Source organism: Argiope bruennichi, chromosome 8 (assembly GCF_947563725.1).
Source record: "Argiope bruennichi chromosome 8, qqArgBrue1.1, whole genome shotgun sequence".
NCBI lineage: Eukaryota > Metazoa > Arthropoda > Arachnida > Araneae > Araneidae > Argiope > Argiope bruennichi.
Window position 1 is genome coordinate 38706531 of NC_079158.1, and position 18395 is coordinate 38724925.

The 18395-nt window shown below is 27.3% G+C and overlaps 2 protein-coding genes across 2 annotated transcripts in view; both read right to left on the reverse strand.

The window, feature by feature from the left end:
- Positions 1-7989, reverse strand: part of LOC129981554 (cytochrome P450 3A41-like) — a 46012-nt gene extending 38023 nt beyond the window's left edge. Inside the window, exons 1-2 of the mRNA XM_056092431.1 lie at positions 7855-7989; positions 5695-5791 (exon numbers count right to left, since the gene is read on the reverse strand). Coding sequence (XP_055948406.1) covers positions 5695-5791; positions 7855-7922 — 165 coding nt within the window. The 5' untranslated portion in view covers positions 7923-7989. The remainder of the gene's footprint in view (positions 1-5694; positions 5792-7854) is intronic.
- A 9065-nt stretch (positions 7990-17054) lies between these two features.
- The window catches only part of LOC129981492 (cytochrome P450 3A41-like), a 40925-nt gene continuing 39584 nt past the window's right edge, over positions 17055-18395 (reverse strand). The window contains exon 16 of the mRNA XM_056092345.1: positions 17055-17114. The gene's annotated coding sequence lies outside the window, so the exon portion shown is untranslated. The remainder of the gene's footprint in view (positions 17115-18395) is intronic.

Consider the following 18395-nt stretch of genomic DNA (forward strand, 5'->3'; position numbering starts at 1 on the left):
AATAGTTTTGGTTTCTAAGAGTCATGCTCGGAGAAAATATGAAGAAACTTTCTCAAAATCTCATCATGAAAATAGTCACTGTTATATGGCATTACCTTTCATGATTTAACAAATTTATCATACCTTACAATGTATGATAAATTGAATTCAGTAAGTTATAATATTCTTGTAAAGCTAGGGATCATATTTAATTTTATATAAAAATGTTAAATGCCTATTAATAATGAATATGTATGTGTGTTTTGGTGAACTATAGAACAGACAGTTTAACCTAGAACTATCAAATTTTTCATAGTATAATTTGGAGAGAGGAATTTGTACCTCGGAACGATTTTTTGGGGATTTTTATAAGAATTAGTCGAGTATTATTATCATTTATAGTAATTTATATCAATTATATTAATTAATTTAATGTATATTAGTTAATAATTTTAATTTATATTCATTTTAAAAATTTCGACAGTAACGTTGGAAACTGCTACAGCCCAGAAGAAATATTTATACCATATTAAAAATTTCAAAAAAAAAAATATTTTAATGATTTGTCTCCACACATTTTTATCTCTACTTCTATCGATTTTTAAAAATATTATTCTTAATTTTATTTTTCAACAACATATATCTGCTTTTGTTTTGTTAAGAATACTTTTAATGGACGTCTGAAATATTTTTGTGCATATAAAGTTTCAGAAATATTCGAAGTTCCATTCTAAATTTAAATTTTAGGAGAAATAGCAGAAAATTGGAGATAATGCTTTATTTCTTATTTCGTGCAGTAAATAATACGGTACAAGATGTCTTAATCCTCCAAGTACAGCTCCCATGATTCCTGTGGGTTTATACCACGTATCCTCTCATATATGCAATAATAATAGGAAAATCGCAGACGGTTTTTTTTTTAAATTTCCATACGAGTCCCGTTTAGACTCTGTACAGTTAAAATATGTTTTAATATGCAATTTCAAATTAAGTTTCTATATTAGATGGCACAATACAGTCCATATCATTGCTGAGAATTTGCGTACATTTGCGTACATATATTCAAAAAAAAAAAAAAACATTCCGCATTTCAAGACCGGAAATCTTCATTGACATTCAGCGTGGTACTTTGAAAATTAAACGGTGTAAGTGGCATGCTTATCAAATTTTGGAATTTAAAAATATTTCCAAGACATTTAGATTAAGTTATATAAAATATTCCATTATGCTTTTAACGTTTTAATATTGAAAAACAACTAGTCTCCAAAGGTAATTACTGAAGAATAAAAATGCAGCTTTCTTGTATAAAACTCATTATGAGCAGTCACAAAAGAAAAAAAGCTTATTCCACGTGTATTTGTGTCATAATCTGTTGAAACTTTAACATCCCATTTGACACCTTATATTTTAGCCACATATCTCTTACATTTGCGGTGCGAATTACTTTTCATAATCCTAAAAGTAATTAAATATTTGGCTTTGTTTACCCACTTATTATCAAGTTAACTTTGTCAATGTGAAAGGAAAGGAAAAAAAGCGCTAAAAACCGGAAGGAATCTTCTACTATAAAACTGATAATCCCTATCTTAAAAGCGATCATTTAGTTGATGGCACAACTGATAAAAGTTTGCAAAAGAAGAATTATCTTCAGTGGTAGAGCTGGTAATCGTTTTTTCACCACTTAGTTGTGTCTCTTTCTTCCCCACTAATTAGAACCGATAACTTCGATGGGGTTTCTTTTGTTTTCTTCTTTGCATCCTTGACTTTTTTCAGGCGACTAATTAGTTTTATGAAGACATCTTTATTGTGAAGCTTCGATTTACTTAATTTCACACTGAGGGCGCTTCAAATTGTTTGATTTCAAAGGTTTGGATTAGTAAGCAATGTTAATAACCTGTGAAGTGAAAATAATCCTGCTTTGGCAAGGGTTTTCGTTTAATTAGAAACTTTAATTTAATTTATTTTACTTAGAAAATTCTTTGATTCCAGATGTTAATCTGGTTATAAATTAGAAATTTTGCAGAAATAAAATGGTGTTTAAAGTGCTTACCACTTAATGAGAAAGAATACGTTTTATTCCAGATAATTGAATAAATTCAAGCAGTTTTTGAATAAAAATTTTTAAATCCTTTTAAAGATAGTTCGTCAGTAGCTGGTGGGCAGTGGCATGTTTGTAGTAAGTGGCACCAATGGGTGGGAACTTTTTGAACCCATTGGCAAAGTTGAATGGCGAGGAAAGAATGTAGTTATTTTCTAGGGAATACTATTATTTGTTTGCCCCTTCATTGTATTTGAATTTTAATCCTTGGCCTTCGGATGGGGCCTCTGAGACACCATTCAAAACGGTTCATTGTTTTGACTTTTATTTATTTATTTTTCAATTTTGATTGTTAAGAATACCTACAGAATGGTAAAAAGTTGTAAATTAATTTTTCGGGGAAATACAACTTGAAACAATTATATATGTAATGATATTTTAAACTCTTAATTTCAATTTAATTAATCTCCAAGATTTTATCTTAATTGAGCCCATAGTAAGTTCATTCTCTTATTTCTTGATCCAATTCCACTTTCTCTATTTAATTAATTCAAGAGAAGCTTTATAAAATTGCTGAGTCGGCTAAACGTCGACACTTTCACACGCTCGTCTTAAAGGGGTAGAGAACTGTCCAGTAAGCACATTCTTTTTTAAAAGATCTCTGTGTTTCCCTTGCATGTGATTGACATGCTTCAGAAATCCCTATCAGAATCCTATTAATATATTAGCACTATGAAGAAATATTTTTCCTATCAAAATCTCAGGTTATATAAGACAAGGGATAATTTATTTCTCTCTTTTTCCCCACTTCGGCTTTTGTGCCGCGCTGTGGCGGACGCGCATTGTCCGCGTCTTTGCTTGTAAATGATTATGTTTTCCCGAAATGAAAAAGAAAAAGAATTTTAAAATGTAAAAAATATTTTCACTGTCTTCAATACTGCATCCTGCTTCACATAAAATAATGTTTATATTATATTGGAACAATAAACAAGTCCATGTATTAGGTGAATAATTTTGCATCGAATTACTTTTTTGAGTGCAAATGTTTAAAAGGTGGCAATAAATGCACAAAGGTTTTAAGCGTTTCTAAGGCCAGTGCCCGGGGCATAACTTTCCGTCTCATTATTAGCAGGTTTCTATTAACGGAATATATAATACAAAATGATTTGGAACATGTCATTATAATTCTTATTGAGACATCCATAATCCGATGTAGAGTGGAGTAAAATTGCTTATGCTTTAAAAAATGAATTGGAGTATTTTTTAAAAAATAAAAAGAATGATTAGAAATAACATATGTAAGTGACAGAACAACATATTAAGGAAGACGAGTATAGTTTGTTTATTATTTTATTTCTTATAGATCAAAGATTAATATACGTCTCTGCTGGAGTTAGAGCTTTACAGGCCAGACCATTTGATCTAGAACTACTAAATTTGGTACATATATACTTTGGAGGAAAAAAATGTCGAAATCGCAAAGAATTTTTTCAAATTAAAATTAATTTAAAACTAGGCAATTCTTTTCATCTTTACGCAATAACTTTAAAGAATATTAAGGCTCAAAAATATATTTATATAATCATAAATGACAATGTGTGTGTGTGTGTGTGTGTGTGTGCGCGCGCACCTACTACTGGTATGTCCTTTCCTTTTTGTTTCAATAATTGGTTGTGAATGTTTATATTATGTAATTATAATTTTTGTTTAAAATTGGAGTATTTTGTTTAATTTATTTGTTATTATTTATTGTTTTATTTCGGTAAAAAATGTTTTATCTCTAAGGCTGCAATTTCAGGGGATTTCCGGGTCACGAGGGGTCAATATTATTGGACAAAATTTAGAACCTTCACAGAAAAAAATCTCTTGTTTGAATCCCTGCCTGAGGCTGACCTTTGAGAAAGTCTTCAGGCAATATTCTTAATTTCTTCTTTTTTGATTATATATATATTCTTTTTGCTAATATTAACTCGATATTTTTACTAATTTGGTTTTATATATATATATATATATAATTCTTCAGTAATACTTATTTTCGGAAATATTGTTTATTTTTATTTTTTCTAATTTAAAAATATATTTTCAGAGTTTTTCCATCAATACATTACATTGCTGAAGCGTAAATTGATTCTAGGATAAAACTAATATTTCATTATGGTTTTTATCCACTTTAGATTATCAAACTATGAAAATTAGGTTTAATTTCCCTGAATTTTAGGTTTCATTATATGGCATATATCTAATAATTTTTTTGAAATTTTCCTTAGTTACAATTAAAGAGTAGTTTTTAAATTCAGCATTAGTGAAAAATTTTAAAACACAGACATTTTTTTTAATATTACTGCTTTTTCCCTGTGATATAATTGAATACGTAATGATATCAATAGAAAATTGATGAAATAGACAGCAAAATGGACAGAAGGCTTTAAAAATAAAAATAAAAGACTATTAAAATTAAAATTATTTTGTTAAGAAAACCATTAAGATATTGTAACACAAAATATTAATTTGGAATGTTTAGCAACCAATAATCCTGGTGAACTAATTTTCACCAAAAGTGATAAGTCATCTAAACAAATTAGTTCTCGCATAATATTCTTTAGCTGATTTGATTATTTTTAGAAAATTATGAGTTTTAATGATTGTTTACAGGGCATTTCAGGAAAAAAAAAGTCTGAAATCACCATTTGAATTGTTCGAACAATGATATCCATTGATTTAAAATTCTTACTTTTAATATTTTAATCATTAGTTTTTTTTTTAATTTTATATGTGGAAATTTCTTATCTTAAACTATTTTTTACATATACCAATCCTGTTTTAGTATAATAATTTTGAAACAATGAGATAATTTTTAATTATTTCTTTGCTCTTTATTATGTGTTGGAATTTATATTTACTTGCTTCTGAATCTTTTGCATTAGAGACATTAATCTAAAAATTAATTTAACTAAATCACATGTAAAATATTATATTCAAATTTCCTTTGATGAGATTTAAATACAAATAAAATGAATTTTACTATTTTCTATCTTTATAGAATAAAAAAATTATATTCTATTAAATTATGAAAAATTATTTGTATACATTATTATAAATATTATTTAACATCAAAGATTCTAGATTTTGAATAAACATAAAGGTAAATATTCTTCGAAAACTTGCTGACGAATGTAAAGCGTTTCACCCACTTTTAGAGACAAAAAAAGAAATTGAGAAGAAAAACTCTAAAGCATTTTTATAGAAAAAATAATTTGACAATTTCAGTGACAAAAAATACAGTCTGTCAATTTTAGTCATAGAAAGAAAATACAATCTATTAATTTAAGCAACAAAAAATGTCCTCTTTTAATTTTATCGATAAAATAAATAAAAAAGTTAGTCAGTTCTAGTGATAAAAACTGAAATCTTCTAATTTTATCTAGAAAGTAAATGTTATCTATCAATTATCGTAACAAAAACTGCAAATCCGTCAATTTTAGCAACAAAAAGAAAAAGAAAAAAAAAACTGTCAGTGTTAGCAAAAAAAAAAAAAAAAAAACTCTGGTATTTTTAGGGACAAAAAAATAGCAGTCTGCCAATTTTAACAAAAAATTAATGTATTTTGCAATTTTAACGATAAAAAAAAGCAATCTGTCAATTTTAGAGACAAAAAAAAAGCAGATAGCTGAAGTTACCTTTCGATTTAGTTCAAGTATGTTTCCAAATAAAATATTTGGAGATGGGCCAGGTATTCCAAGGTCTTTGAATATCCTTAATTGTGTTTTTCGCCATCTGCAAAAAAAAAAAAAAAGTAAATAAGTATTTAAATGCAGAAATATTTTATTTTCAATACATCATTTTCATAAATCATTGATTTATTACAGCACTAGATTACGTAGAAATCAAGGGAAAACATAAAAATTAGTCAAAAATACAAAGAGGAAAAAACCTTGAATATTCCTACGAATTTGCTTGCTACACATCTGGCAAAAATTGGCCTTAAGTTATCCCAATTTTGTTAGTACAGTAAAAAGAAATCCGAGGTGTGTTATGAAAATTGGAAAATTTTTTTACCCAATTATTTCACCTTTTGAGAATAATGTCTTTTTTTCTTCTTTCATGTTGGTGATTAAGCGTTCTTCTCATTATAAACAGTCATTATGCTGTAACAAATCTGTAATATTGCTTCCCTGCGGATAGAATTACTGGAACTTTTGCATCTCTTTTAAATACCTTTTCTGTTGCGTCAACTGGCTTAACTAGCTCGTATTTAAATATACGTTATTGTGGTTAACTATTAATAATGGTATTAATTTTTAATGCTGATGTAAAAAAAATGATTCAGTGGGATTTTTTGTTGTTTTATGCTTATAGGAAACTATTTCTCAACAATTACCAATTATTCTTAAAAGCATATTGTTATTTATCAAAAAAATAATATGCATAAGTCAAAGAATGACGTAATTTTTTTTAATTAGTCTGAATTTAAAAATGTATTGATTTGATTTCTGTGGCCACTTCCTGTTTTTATCTTATATAATATCTGTTTCTAAACGTATTTCGTTATTATGGAACAGTGACCTGATTAAGCTGGTAGTACATAGACAATCATTCCATCAATACAAGATAAGCTTTGATTCATGTTGCATGTTTGACAGAATTCACTTACGCAAACATATTTCTTAAATTATGGATTCGAAACTCTTGTACTAACTCACGGCATCTCTAAAAAGTAATACGAGTATTTTAGCAATATGCATTGGTCTTTTGCAATAACTAATACTGATTATAAATTATGTCCAACTACTTTTAATGCAAACTATAGTTTCTAAATCGTAATTATACGTGGAATTATTTTAAAAAGTTGGTAGATTAAAAAAGAAATATCTTCATAGTTAAAAATATACATGCGATTTATTTTATCTTTTGAAGCAATTCATTATTTGAATTTATCACTTGTCTCAAACGAACGCATAATTTCTTGAGGCATACATTTTTAATTTCAGTCAGACATCAATGTTGACAATACATTGAATAAAGACCTATAATACTGAATTTCAAATGATATTTTTTGTCTGTGCATCTTACAGAAATTATAAACATAAAATAAGCAAAAAAATCAAAATTGACAACTACAGAAGACATTTCATTCTCCTTCTTATATTTTGAATTTTTAATGAAATTTTTTTATTCGTAGGAGATCTCGAAACAGTAGGTGCAAAGGATTTGTTTAAATATTTACATTTCCTCTATGGAACAAATATTTAATTTGGAGAAAGGAATAGCACCTTTTTATACTCTAATATTGACTTTGTTTCAGTTCCCTCCCACGCAATTTAGGGACTGTCTCCATTGCGGATGAAACAGAGTAACTTAAAAATTTTAAAGGGTGAAGTTTTTTGAATATTCTGTTCTACTTATCACGAGCCTAGAGTAATGCATTTTATTTATATTCATTTTCTTTAATTTAAGTCTTCTCCGTTATTTTTTTAAATGACCAATTTAAGTTTAATGTACACAATTTGATTTTCATCATTTTCTCCAAGAAAACCCTTTTATGCATGAAACTGTGACATACAATGATATTGTGATCACTTATTAGCTTTGTACCTGTTCATTGTACAATGTGCATAAAAAATTAATATTCAAAAACAATTCATCTTCCAAATAAAATTGAAATGCCATCAAATTCTAAGCACTTTTTTAGCACACCAAATAAATTTATTAATCATAGAAATTAATTTTAAAAAATCTGATATTTGCCAAAAAAACACATAAAAAATCTGAAACAATGTTTATTTAAATAACGAATAAAGTTGTTCTAAAAATGCACCCTAAAAAGTTAAGGAACTTACCTTATCCACATAAAAAGAATAATAATCAAAATGCTACAAATTAACCCGTTTTCCACCGAGATATCCATTTGTCCCTTTTTACGGAAATGCTTGTCATGAATGAAGTGGAATGCATAGAGATTAGAAAAATTGTGATATCAAAATCTGATTTAATGTTGTCTCTGTGCTATTAACAAGTACAAAACTTTGCCCGGAATTTATTGCTTCTATAAATCGAACAGAATAGAAAAAGGGGGCATATATTTATTTAAAAAATAATATTTTAAGTTCCATTGATATGGAAGAAATCATTTACTATTATAGAGGGCAGGTGTAATTTAGAAATTATTAATGTTTTTAATTATTTAAATGTATAATGGGAAAGGATCCGAAATAAGTAAAAAAAGTAGATCTATTTACAATAAGGAAAAATGAAATCTTGGTAATTTTTTATTAAAAATTAGCAATTAATATTCTTATTAATAATTTATATTAACATAGTTTCCATATTGTAATTGTGAAAACTTTAATGCATAATTTAAAACCAATTTTTGAATTTAGTATGTTTTTTTTTTTATTTTTTATGATATTGACCTTATATGGTAATTTATGGTAAAAGTGCTGTAATTTTTCTGCAATTTCCTGTATAAAATTCCTATATAAAACTCTAATATGATTAAAAACATTCTACATAAGATGCAATAATGAAATTTGAAAATAAATGTTATCATATTTCTCTGCAATAAGTTTTAAAAACAAGAGCATCTGAACTTTTTTGTTTATTTTGAAAATTATTTTACAATTGAAATTTCTTAATCAAAAATTAAAAAAGATTAAAAAATTATTATTTTATTTAAAAATTTTTTTAATTAAATTGTTTGAAAACATAATGCTATTTCTTCATTTATTTGGAGCAGAAAATTCCAGTTTGATTTCCTTTAACTTAATGAACTTTTTAACCATTCAAAGAGTTTTAAGATTTATAGTACAAGGTTATCAAAATTAAAACACCCCCTACGCTGACGTCGTTACACAGCGAACTACTGAGTGTAAAAGTTCCAAAATTGGTGAACATGCTATTCAAGACATGAAGAGATGGATTACACACACACACACACACAGACACAAAAAGTAGCTCCAGAAACACCGATAGATGGAGCTGTACCACAAAAAATTTGGCTGAAGTGACACATTTGTAACACATTTTATTTGAACGTATCAAACATTCCATCACAAGGACCTTATCGATGCTTACCTGCTTGTACAACTGTGGATTCTAATTGGTCCATTGAAATGCTTTTTACATGTAGATTGATGTTGTCTTTCGTATCTGCCAAGACGTACCAGACGTCCTCAATAAACAAGATTTTTTTAAATATCCCCAAGGCCAAAAATCAAGGAATTAAGATGTGTAGAGAGATATGGTTAGGTTGCCGGAAACGCACAACTATCATTAGTAAAAGGTTGCGAAGAAACTGCTGTACACAGAGTCCAATGTGTGCAGCTGCTTCATCAAGCAGAAAGATAATTGAATCAAGCTATATTTGCACTGTTGCATTCGGGGTACAGCAAAATTTTCGAGCATATTTTGGTACCTACTGGTCCCTTGCGTAAATTCTCAAGTCGACGAAATTCTCGAAGTAGAACTGCAGCATTTGCTTTATTTTCATAAAACAACTTCACAAGCAAAGCGCGAAGTCATCGGTGATAAATATGACATCATCCCAGCTTTATTTCTTTTAGGCCAAAAACAATAACAGCTCACCAAGGATTTATGCACATTTTTGTGCTTACAGTGCAAAATTGCAGTTACAACGACAGTTTCAGTTTCTTCACTTTTATATTAATTTTTATTTATTTATTTATTTTCATTTCAGCAATAGAAACTAGAAAGGAAAAATTCTATATCGAATATTGAATTTTCTTTTTGTGATTATTTGTATCATTTTAGTATGTTTTCTGCTGTACAGCGCCGGTGTTTCTGGAATTATTTTTTTTCAAGCACCTCGTCTCCTTATGTCTTGAATAGTATAGTCACCAATTTTGGAGTCTTTACACTCAGTAGTGTACTGTATAGAGATCTTAGAGTAGGGGCGTTTTAATTTTGATCACCTTATATAAAGATATGAAGTATGTCCTATTAAATATATGTAAAGAAATTAAATTAATTACCTGTTTCCAAAAACACCGTTACATTTCCTGCTACATTTTAAAATTTATTAAACATAATTTTTTATTTCGATCATTTTCTGTAGCCGATCTTGCAATCTAACGTTTTTTTTAACGCTGCCAAGTTTGAGAATTAATAGAAAGAACTTTCATGACTAAATTAAATTATGAAAATCTCAAAATTGGATATATGTATCAAGAATACAACAGTATACATAATTTAAAATCTATATCATGTATGAAAAAGGACTGGATTCTTTTAGAAACATCCCTATTTACAAACACGAAACGAATCAAATGTAAGTATTTAAAAATTATTAGATTTTCAATAATTTTTAATAAATAAAATTGCATTAGAAATATTTTGTTGATTCTATGGTATTAAAATAACATAGAAATTTTTTTTTAATCTGACCGAAATTTTTTAAATTTGATATTTAACTGCGATTCAACTTTAAATTTGATTTCACCTTTAAAATAAGATAATAAATTTATTTCGAGACACTTTTGAAAGTTAAATTTCTGAAATTAACAAACAATTATTTCGGTACTGTTAATTATTTAAAACACATATCGTATTACCAACATATCAATATTACGATTCAATATAAACATTATTAACGTAATTTTTACTCAACCCCTCATTTAATGATTTCATTTTAAAGCACACAATGAAAAATTATCTTTTATTGATTTCCGAGTATGCGAATGGTTGATAAAGTTCACTGATCGAAGCGAAAGTGTGTCGTCAGAGAGAATTACAAAAGGAAAAGCAGTTGCGATAGATTAATTTTTCGCAATTACAAAATAATAAGTTGCTTGGAGGAGCGCTATTAACTTCATCATAAAGCGGGGCGGGGGGGGTCTAGATTTCACATTCCTATCAATTCCATGTTAGCGCGTTTTATTAATTTTTTTAATTCAAAACTTGAAGATATTTTAATCTAAAACTTTTATAAAATTAAAAAAAAATGTCTTTGTATCCCATATACTTTTATAATATTTAAATTACTGACGTAAAAGTCTTATTTTTTGATATTCGTTTCCATTTTATTTAAACAAAGAAGAACTAAAACGAAGACATTTTCTAAATCAAATTTTTCCCTGTTTTCGTTCTTGATTATGACTGTTTCAAACTCAAAAATAAACCTTTTTTTTATTTATTTACAAATTCACGTTGTCATGGAAACAATGGAACTAATTTAATATTTTTTGAAAACAACGCAGATTTTCTTTTGTCTAGAAAGAGAAAAGAATTGGAAAGTTGCTCAGATTAATATCATGAGCATCTTGTTGACATATAAGAGCAAAAAATATAAATAAACTTTGATTAATCTGTGTTTCTATGGAATCTTTGTCTTGCCCGACTTATGCTTTTAATGTTTTTTTCATTCATAGAAATGTTTTAAACTTATTATTATTTTTTTGGCCGTATAAGAAGTGAGTAAGTTTTTCTTGCTTAAAAAAAATTATTCGTTTTTATTTGGACACATACATTGTAATGAATAGAATTAAATTAATTAAAATATCTTGAATTGGAACTTCATTCATGAATTTGATAAATCTTATTTCTTAAAAATAATTCCTATTCATCTGAATCCATGTTAAAATGTGAATACATCAACAACATTTGATAACAGGTCTAATTATTTTCTACTTTTCATTTGACGTAATATTTTACTTTGATATTATATTTTTGGCTTCAAACCTACCCCCCCCTCCCCCATTAATATAGAGAAATTTCAGAGCCTATCTTTTTATAAATGGGTTCAAATTCAGAAACTACGCTCTAGAATGATATATAATAGCATTTGTTATCCTTGAAAGAGACCTATTAGAAGTCTATTGTCCAAATTTTCCTCAACTCTTGGAGACACTTCTTCAAGCGTAATTTAAATATTTTCTTTATGAACCCATAACTGGAGAGGTAAAAAGTTTGGATTTAATTAAAGAAGAGCAGTTTGTAAAACTGCATTTTAAAAAAATAAAATATATTTTTAATATAAATAGCATTTAAGGGATTCCGTCTGTATATTCTGAAGATATTTTTGTTTCTACAAAAATATATAAAATATATTGTCACTAAAAAAGATTAATTATTTTGAATCACTCATTTTTCTCATAATATATTTAACAAATTAAACATTTTTTATTAAATTTATTTTTCTATTTTATGAGTTTATGCTGAAGATAACATAATAATAATAAAATAGCCATTATATTAAAAAAAAAACATAAGGTAAAAATGGACTTGATTTCACACAGAATTATTTCAGTTCAAATTCTTTTGACATGAATGATGCAAAACCAAAATATTTTGGAGGCACGAATATTTATAATATATGCATACATGTGTAATTTTTCTCTTTTGGAAAATGCTTCCTTTATTCTTAAAAATTGCATGCTTTCGTTTCCAAGATCATTAACCTCTTTACAAAAACTTTACAACATTTTCTTAATTTCGTTGATTTACCTTGCGCAATTCTTCAATGTTTGTTTCGTTTTTCTTATTTTTGATATAATTCCTTCTTCTGGGCAGAATTTAAAAAAAAATTATTTTTTATTCCAAAGTTCTATATTTTATTCTAATTGACAAGGTGACTTTGACTTAAAGAGTACGCTGAAAATTCATACATTTTTATCAGATATTTATAGAAAATAGTCACATATCAAGGTTTTTTTCATAATTGCTTGGATTTGAGAAATTTGATTCAACATCTATTAATTAAAATTATTTTTCAATAGTAATAATAATTTTTACATGGGATTAGTTTTAGATGAGTTTCTAATCTGTAAATTTTTACCAACATTAAACGTAGATAATTCAGAAATAGTTAAATGTCATCTTTCACACACATAACACACACAAAAATAGTCCCTCTGTAAAATTATCTTTTACCACTGAAAGTTCTTGCTATTTCATTTAAAGTCTTTGAAGTTTTGCATCATAATAAGGATTAGAAAATTGTATGATATTTCCAGGGCCAATTTTCAGGTCCATCTTTAGAGGTTTGAATGATATGGCTCTCTGGAATAGATATGCGTTCTACTAGACATCTCGGAAACAAGTCGCTGGAATATGTATTTTAACCCTTTCTAAGGCCGTGGGAAGTATGCTTACCACCAAATTTATCAATCTTTGTATGAAATTATATAGGTTGGCATAAGTTCTGACACATTTTTTTAGAAAGACAGAAACTTAGATGCTTCAGTTCTTTATCTCACACAAAATGATGTGTCTTGGTTTGTCACTTAATTATTAATTGACCAAATTAATTAATGAATCAAGTTAAATTTATCTAATAAGCTAAATAAATCCCTTTTCTTATTCTAATTTCAAGCCTAAAAATAGTTTAACATATTATGACTAGAAAAAAATGGCCCTTTAAAGGGTTAAAAAAGACGGCGTCAAAACATCAAGTAGATATACATGTAAACAAGGACAGAAAATGAAAAGATACTAAGCAAAACCATTCAATTGAGTCATATATTGAGTGGAGGTAGTGAAAAAACTTTTCTTGGATGTCTCTCCGACCACATCTTCCTAATTTAGGGTTAACTTCTCAAGTTTTATTCAAATACCATGTCAGTGTCAATGACAGTTCAAGTTTAAGTAATATTCAACTCTGTTTTATCTTATGTTGTGTTATGAATAATGTAAAGAGCAAAAAAATGCAAATGAGTGCTGAATTATAAAATAACTTTAATATTGTTCAATGTTTATATATCACGCAAATGTGAATTCTTGCATATATGTAAAAATTAAATTAAAACTTCTGTAAACTTGTTTATAACTTTCTGTAAGAAATATTAAATATGAGTAATAATAATAATGAGAGTTTTTATTCCATAAATATATTAGAAATATTTAATCTTATGCGTTTTATATTTTCATTTATTTGGAAGCTTTGAAACACGTACCATAGATAGGTTATTTGCTAAAACCTTATCGAAAATGTGATCATTTCTAAAAAGAATGGATATTTTTCGAGGCAATTTAATATAATAACTTCAGTGAATGGTTCCGTAATATCTTGCTGTCTTTTCTTTTGGGATGGAAATGTTATAAAATCCTCCGATGTGCAATTTAGAAAGAAATGTTTTTGACGAGGCCATAAAGAACATTTTTGTAATTTCCCACTAGACCATTTGCATACCTGGCATTTTCATTGAGTCTTCACATTTCTTCTATACAAATATTTCATTTGTTGCTTAACTTAGCAGTTTGTTAAATTTAGAAAAAGGAAAAAAAAAAAAAAACCTTTTTGAATGGCTATTTATCGCATTTTTCTTGCTCTATTATATTGGCACTTTATTACAGACTATTTATTGTCTCAGGTTGAAAATAAAATTAATGAACTAATTTCCATAAAAAAAGCTTTTCGACACATTGGCTTATAGATCTTATGTTCAATATTGAAATATCTCAATTTCATAATAGAAAAATGAATTATAGATGAATGTTTAATTTATTAATTAAATCCATTTCTTAATTAATTAATTATTTAATTAATTAAATTATTTCTTAATTAATCAAATTAAATTATAAAGGAAAGTTAAGTTTTTAAATGCCACTTATAAAAAGAAACATTAGCTTTTAAATCTCTATAATTGCAATTAATATTCTATCATATATTTTATATTTTAACAATAATATTTGCTTTTCGCACTTTTATTCAATTTGATTTATTTAGTGTCTGTAAAGATGGAATTTTCCTCTTGTATTTTTGTTTGGCAGATTTTTAAAATTTTTAAAAACTTAGAGCTATGAGCAGTACTATACAATTTTCAAAATTAATTTAATTATCAGTAAATTGTTTAATTTAACAAGAATGGCCATTTTATACATTAAACAAGTTTCTTCAATTTTGAACTTATGGAAGAAATAAAAATAAATGAATTTGTGGAAGAAATTAAAATTTTGGAACAAAATTTTAATTCTTTGATTTTAGGATAATTTTTCTTTCATTCTGAGTCATGCCCTTTTACAATGAAATCCATGGTTTGAATTCGATTTATGAGATAAAACAAGATATGCATGAGAATATCTAAGCATTAGTAGATAAACAAAGAAAACATTCTTGAATAACTCTATGTTTTCTATAAATTACTCTTTGATTTATAATTTGCTATTACTATGAATTTGTAATATTGGTTCTTTGTGTTGAAAATCTGCTTATAAGGAAGATAGTTTTACTGATATAGCTGCTGAAAGGGTGTCTAATCAATAGCCATAATAGCTGTGCTGATTTTATTTATTTATTTGCTTACTTTTGCAGTTTCTTTCTTTTCTCTTCTTTTCTTTTCCATCTGAAAATCTTCGCAATAATTTCATTAGAGCTATATTACCTACGATTACTATAGAAGTATCCTTGCTCTGTCACGAAAACTATAGAGACAGAGATGAGAGTCAGTCAATTGAGTTGAACACAAGCGAATAGTTGAGCGAGTTCTCTCTCAGCGTTTTGCTCTATTACTGTTGTTTATTCTCTAATTACTGCTTATATGATGCTGTTTACTATCCGTTTTAGTGCATGTTCCGTCTGTATTTTGCTACTTTGAATTCATGTTTTTGTATAGAATAAAATTTCTTTATCCGTTACTGAGTCTGTTAAAATCTTGTTAACAAATATCCATTCAACGGAATTTGGATATTTCCATATCGATGTTTTATTCACATTAAAACTAATATAAATTTAACTGAAATTGATATAGGTTTTAAGGAAATTAAGCCAGCGTCCTGGCATAGGGGTAGCGCGTCTTCCCCGTGATCTGGGCGTCCCGGGTTCAAGTCCCGGTTTGGGCATGGTTGTTCTTCTGTTGTTCTATCTGTGAGATGTGTGAATGTGCCCTCCTGTAAAAAGGGGTTGTACAAGCGAATGAATGATGCGTGAGTGGCAAAGTCGTACTCTTGGCCCTAGTTGGCGCTGCTATAAAAAATAAGAGACGTTCCCCCTCAGGCTTAAATCGCTGTCTTCGTAACAGCGGGCTTGTCAGCGGCAAGTGCTATAAGAAACAAACAAACAAGGAAATTAAATATGATTGCATTATGTTAGCATATATTTTACTAAAACAAGGTATTCAATTGTGTATTGCTGTGCTTCTAATAACGAGTATTCTGACATTTTCTACAATTACTAAGTATCGAAGTGTGTATGCTTGTAAGGACACACAAAATTACTATTATATCTAAATGTTCACGTTAAAATTTTTGTTTACAATTCCCCAAAAGTACACAAGATTTTTAATAAGATTTAGGCAATTTTAGGGATGAATGCGTCCTTTAAGTTCCAAATGTGCTTGGAAATTTTTCTCAAGCTGTTCTAAAAATTTTATTTTTTTTCTGTTGCCACTTGCCACATAAATAATATGTATGCAAATAAGCACCGAAATAGATTTGCAACTCTCCGCGACTCTTGAGCGTACAAGATAGCTTATCAATTCCGGAAAAATATCACTTTCCGAAACTCGTAAGGGAAAATTGATTTTAAAATAGCACCAAATCAGTCATAAAGCAGACGCCGAAACTGATAAAAATATCCCTGAAGCAATCACTTTTGTTGAGATAAAATTTGAGAAGCCACGATTGACATTGCTGGACAAATATATATCGACTGATATTGACGTAAGTGTTAGATAGGTTTGTTGCAACATAACGGTTTTTCTCAGTTTAAACACAAAAAAGTTATATCTTTTTTTTAAAAAAAAATCAATAGTTTTTCCTGGGTTTTATATTGAAAAAGTATTTTTATATTTTAGTTTCCTCCTAAAAAAATACATATTTTTTTTATATAAGTAGAGTTCAGTAGAGTGCAGTATGAAATTCGGAAGATTCAAAATATATAAAACATTTGTAAAAAAATTATAATTTCAGCTGCTATATTCTTAATATTTGTATAATAAGGAAAGGAATATAAAGGTTTTGCATGCTTTCTAGAGAACTACCCGTTTTCTTAATCTTCAAACTATAGCTTGCAGAGTATCTTAAATTCTTAAAACTAAAATAATACTCCAAGCATTTTAGAATTCCATCCTCTTGTTTATTCTTTCAACATTAACAGCGTATCTTACAAGCATTGCCAGATTCCAGAAGGTTTACAATGGATCATCAGCTATGATACAAAAAATAAACGAAATAATATTAACAAAATATGTTTATCAAAGAAAAAATCGTTTGCTTTTACTTTTTCATAATATTTTAACAAAACAAAAATGGTAGCAGTTATAAAATGTCTGAAAAGGAATCGTCTGCTAAATGTCTATTAACAGATTTAGATTATAATATTTACCGAACAAAAGGAGAGCAATTTTATTCCATTAATTTATAATTTTAAAAATGGAATTATATGCCCTTTAATTTATAATTTTCTTAAAAAGTAATCAATGTTTAATTTATGTTTTGCTTTTGTAGTGTTCATCATTCTTTGTTTTCTAAAAGTTATAACTAATTCTTAGAAAACTATTGTTAGCTGTATTAAAATTACAGCGAATAAAAAAAAATGTATGGTATTAATATTATAACAGTTACAGAATACATTCATAAAATCATTAAAACGTTCAACTCGAAAGTAATATATATTTTTCAAAGAAATGAGAGATGAGACCATGTATTTTCAGAAAGATTTTATTTATTAAGAATGTTCCATTTTAAATTGAATTCTATCTGACATCACCTTAAGTTGCTCAAACAGACGTAATGTAGCTTTTCCTGCAAAATTCGAAATTTATCTCATTATATATAAATGAAGCCTAAATCCTGTAAATTCTGAAACAATGTTCATTTATTTATCTAAGATAATAAATAAACCATCGATTCAGCAGTTTCAGTAATACAGAACAGATAAATACTATAAATGAAATAATGATATTTGGAATCGGAAGTGAATTATATAATTTTTTTAATCTTACCTTTTTCCTAAAAGGATATTTAAAAAGTTCATATTTGCTCTCTACCTATCCAGCCATAGTTTACTTATTTGAAGAATCAATATTTCTGAATCATTTTCTGAGGAATCAATATTTCATTGCGGTTCACGTTACATGTGACAATTCGATACATTTTAATGGAATTTAATATGAAAATACAGAAATCTTTTGCAAGAGTAATAGATTGTAGTTTTAAGAATATTCATTTTTCATATCATAGAGAGTATAATACATTTTTTTTAATAATATAGCTCAAAACAGAGAATTTCGAAAAAATTATTCGAACAAATTTTAATGATAACTTCAGATGTTCAAAAATTATTGAATAGCTAAAATAGTTTTTTTCTTGCAATCTGTTACGTTTAAGGTAGTTTGAAAAGCATATATGTAAAATAAAAATTAAACATTTAGATTTATTTTACTTATGTCTTTTTTCCTAATGTTGAAAATTTTGATAACATTTCATT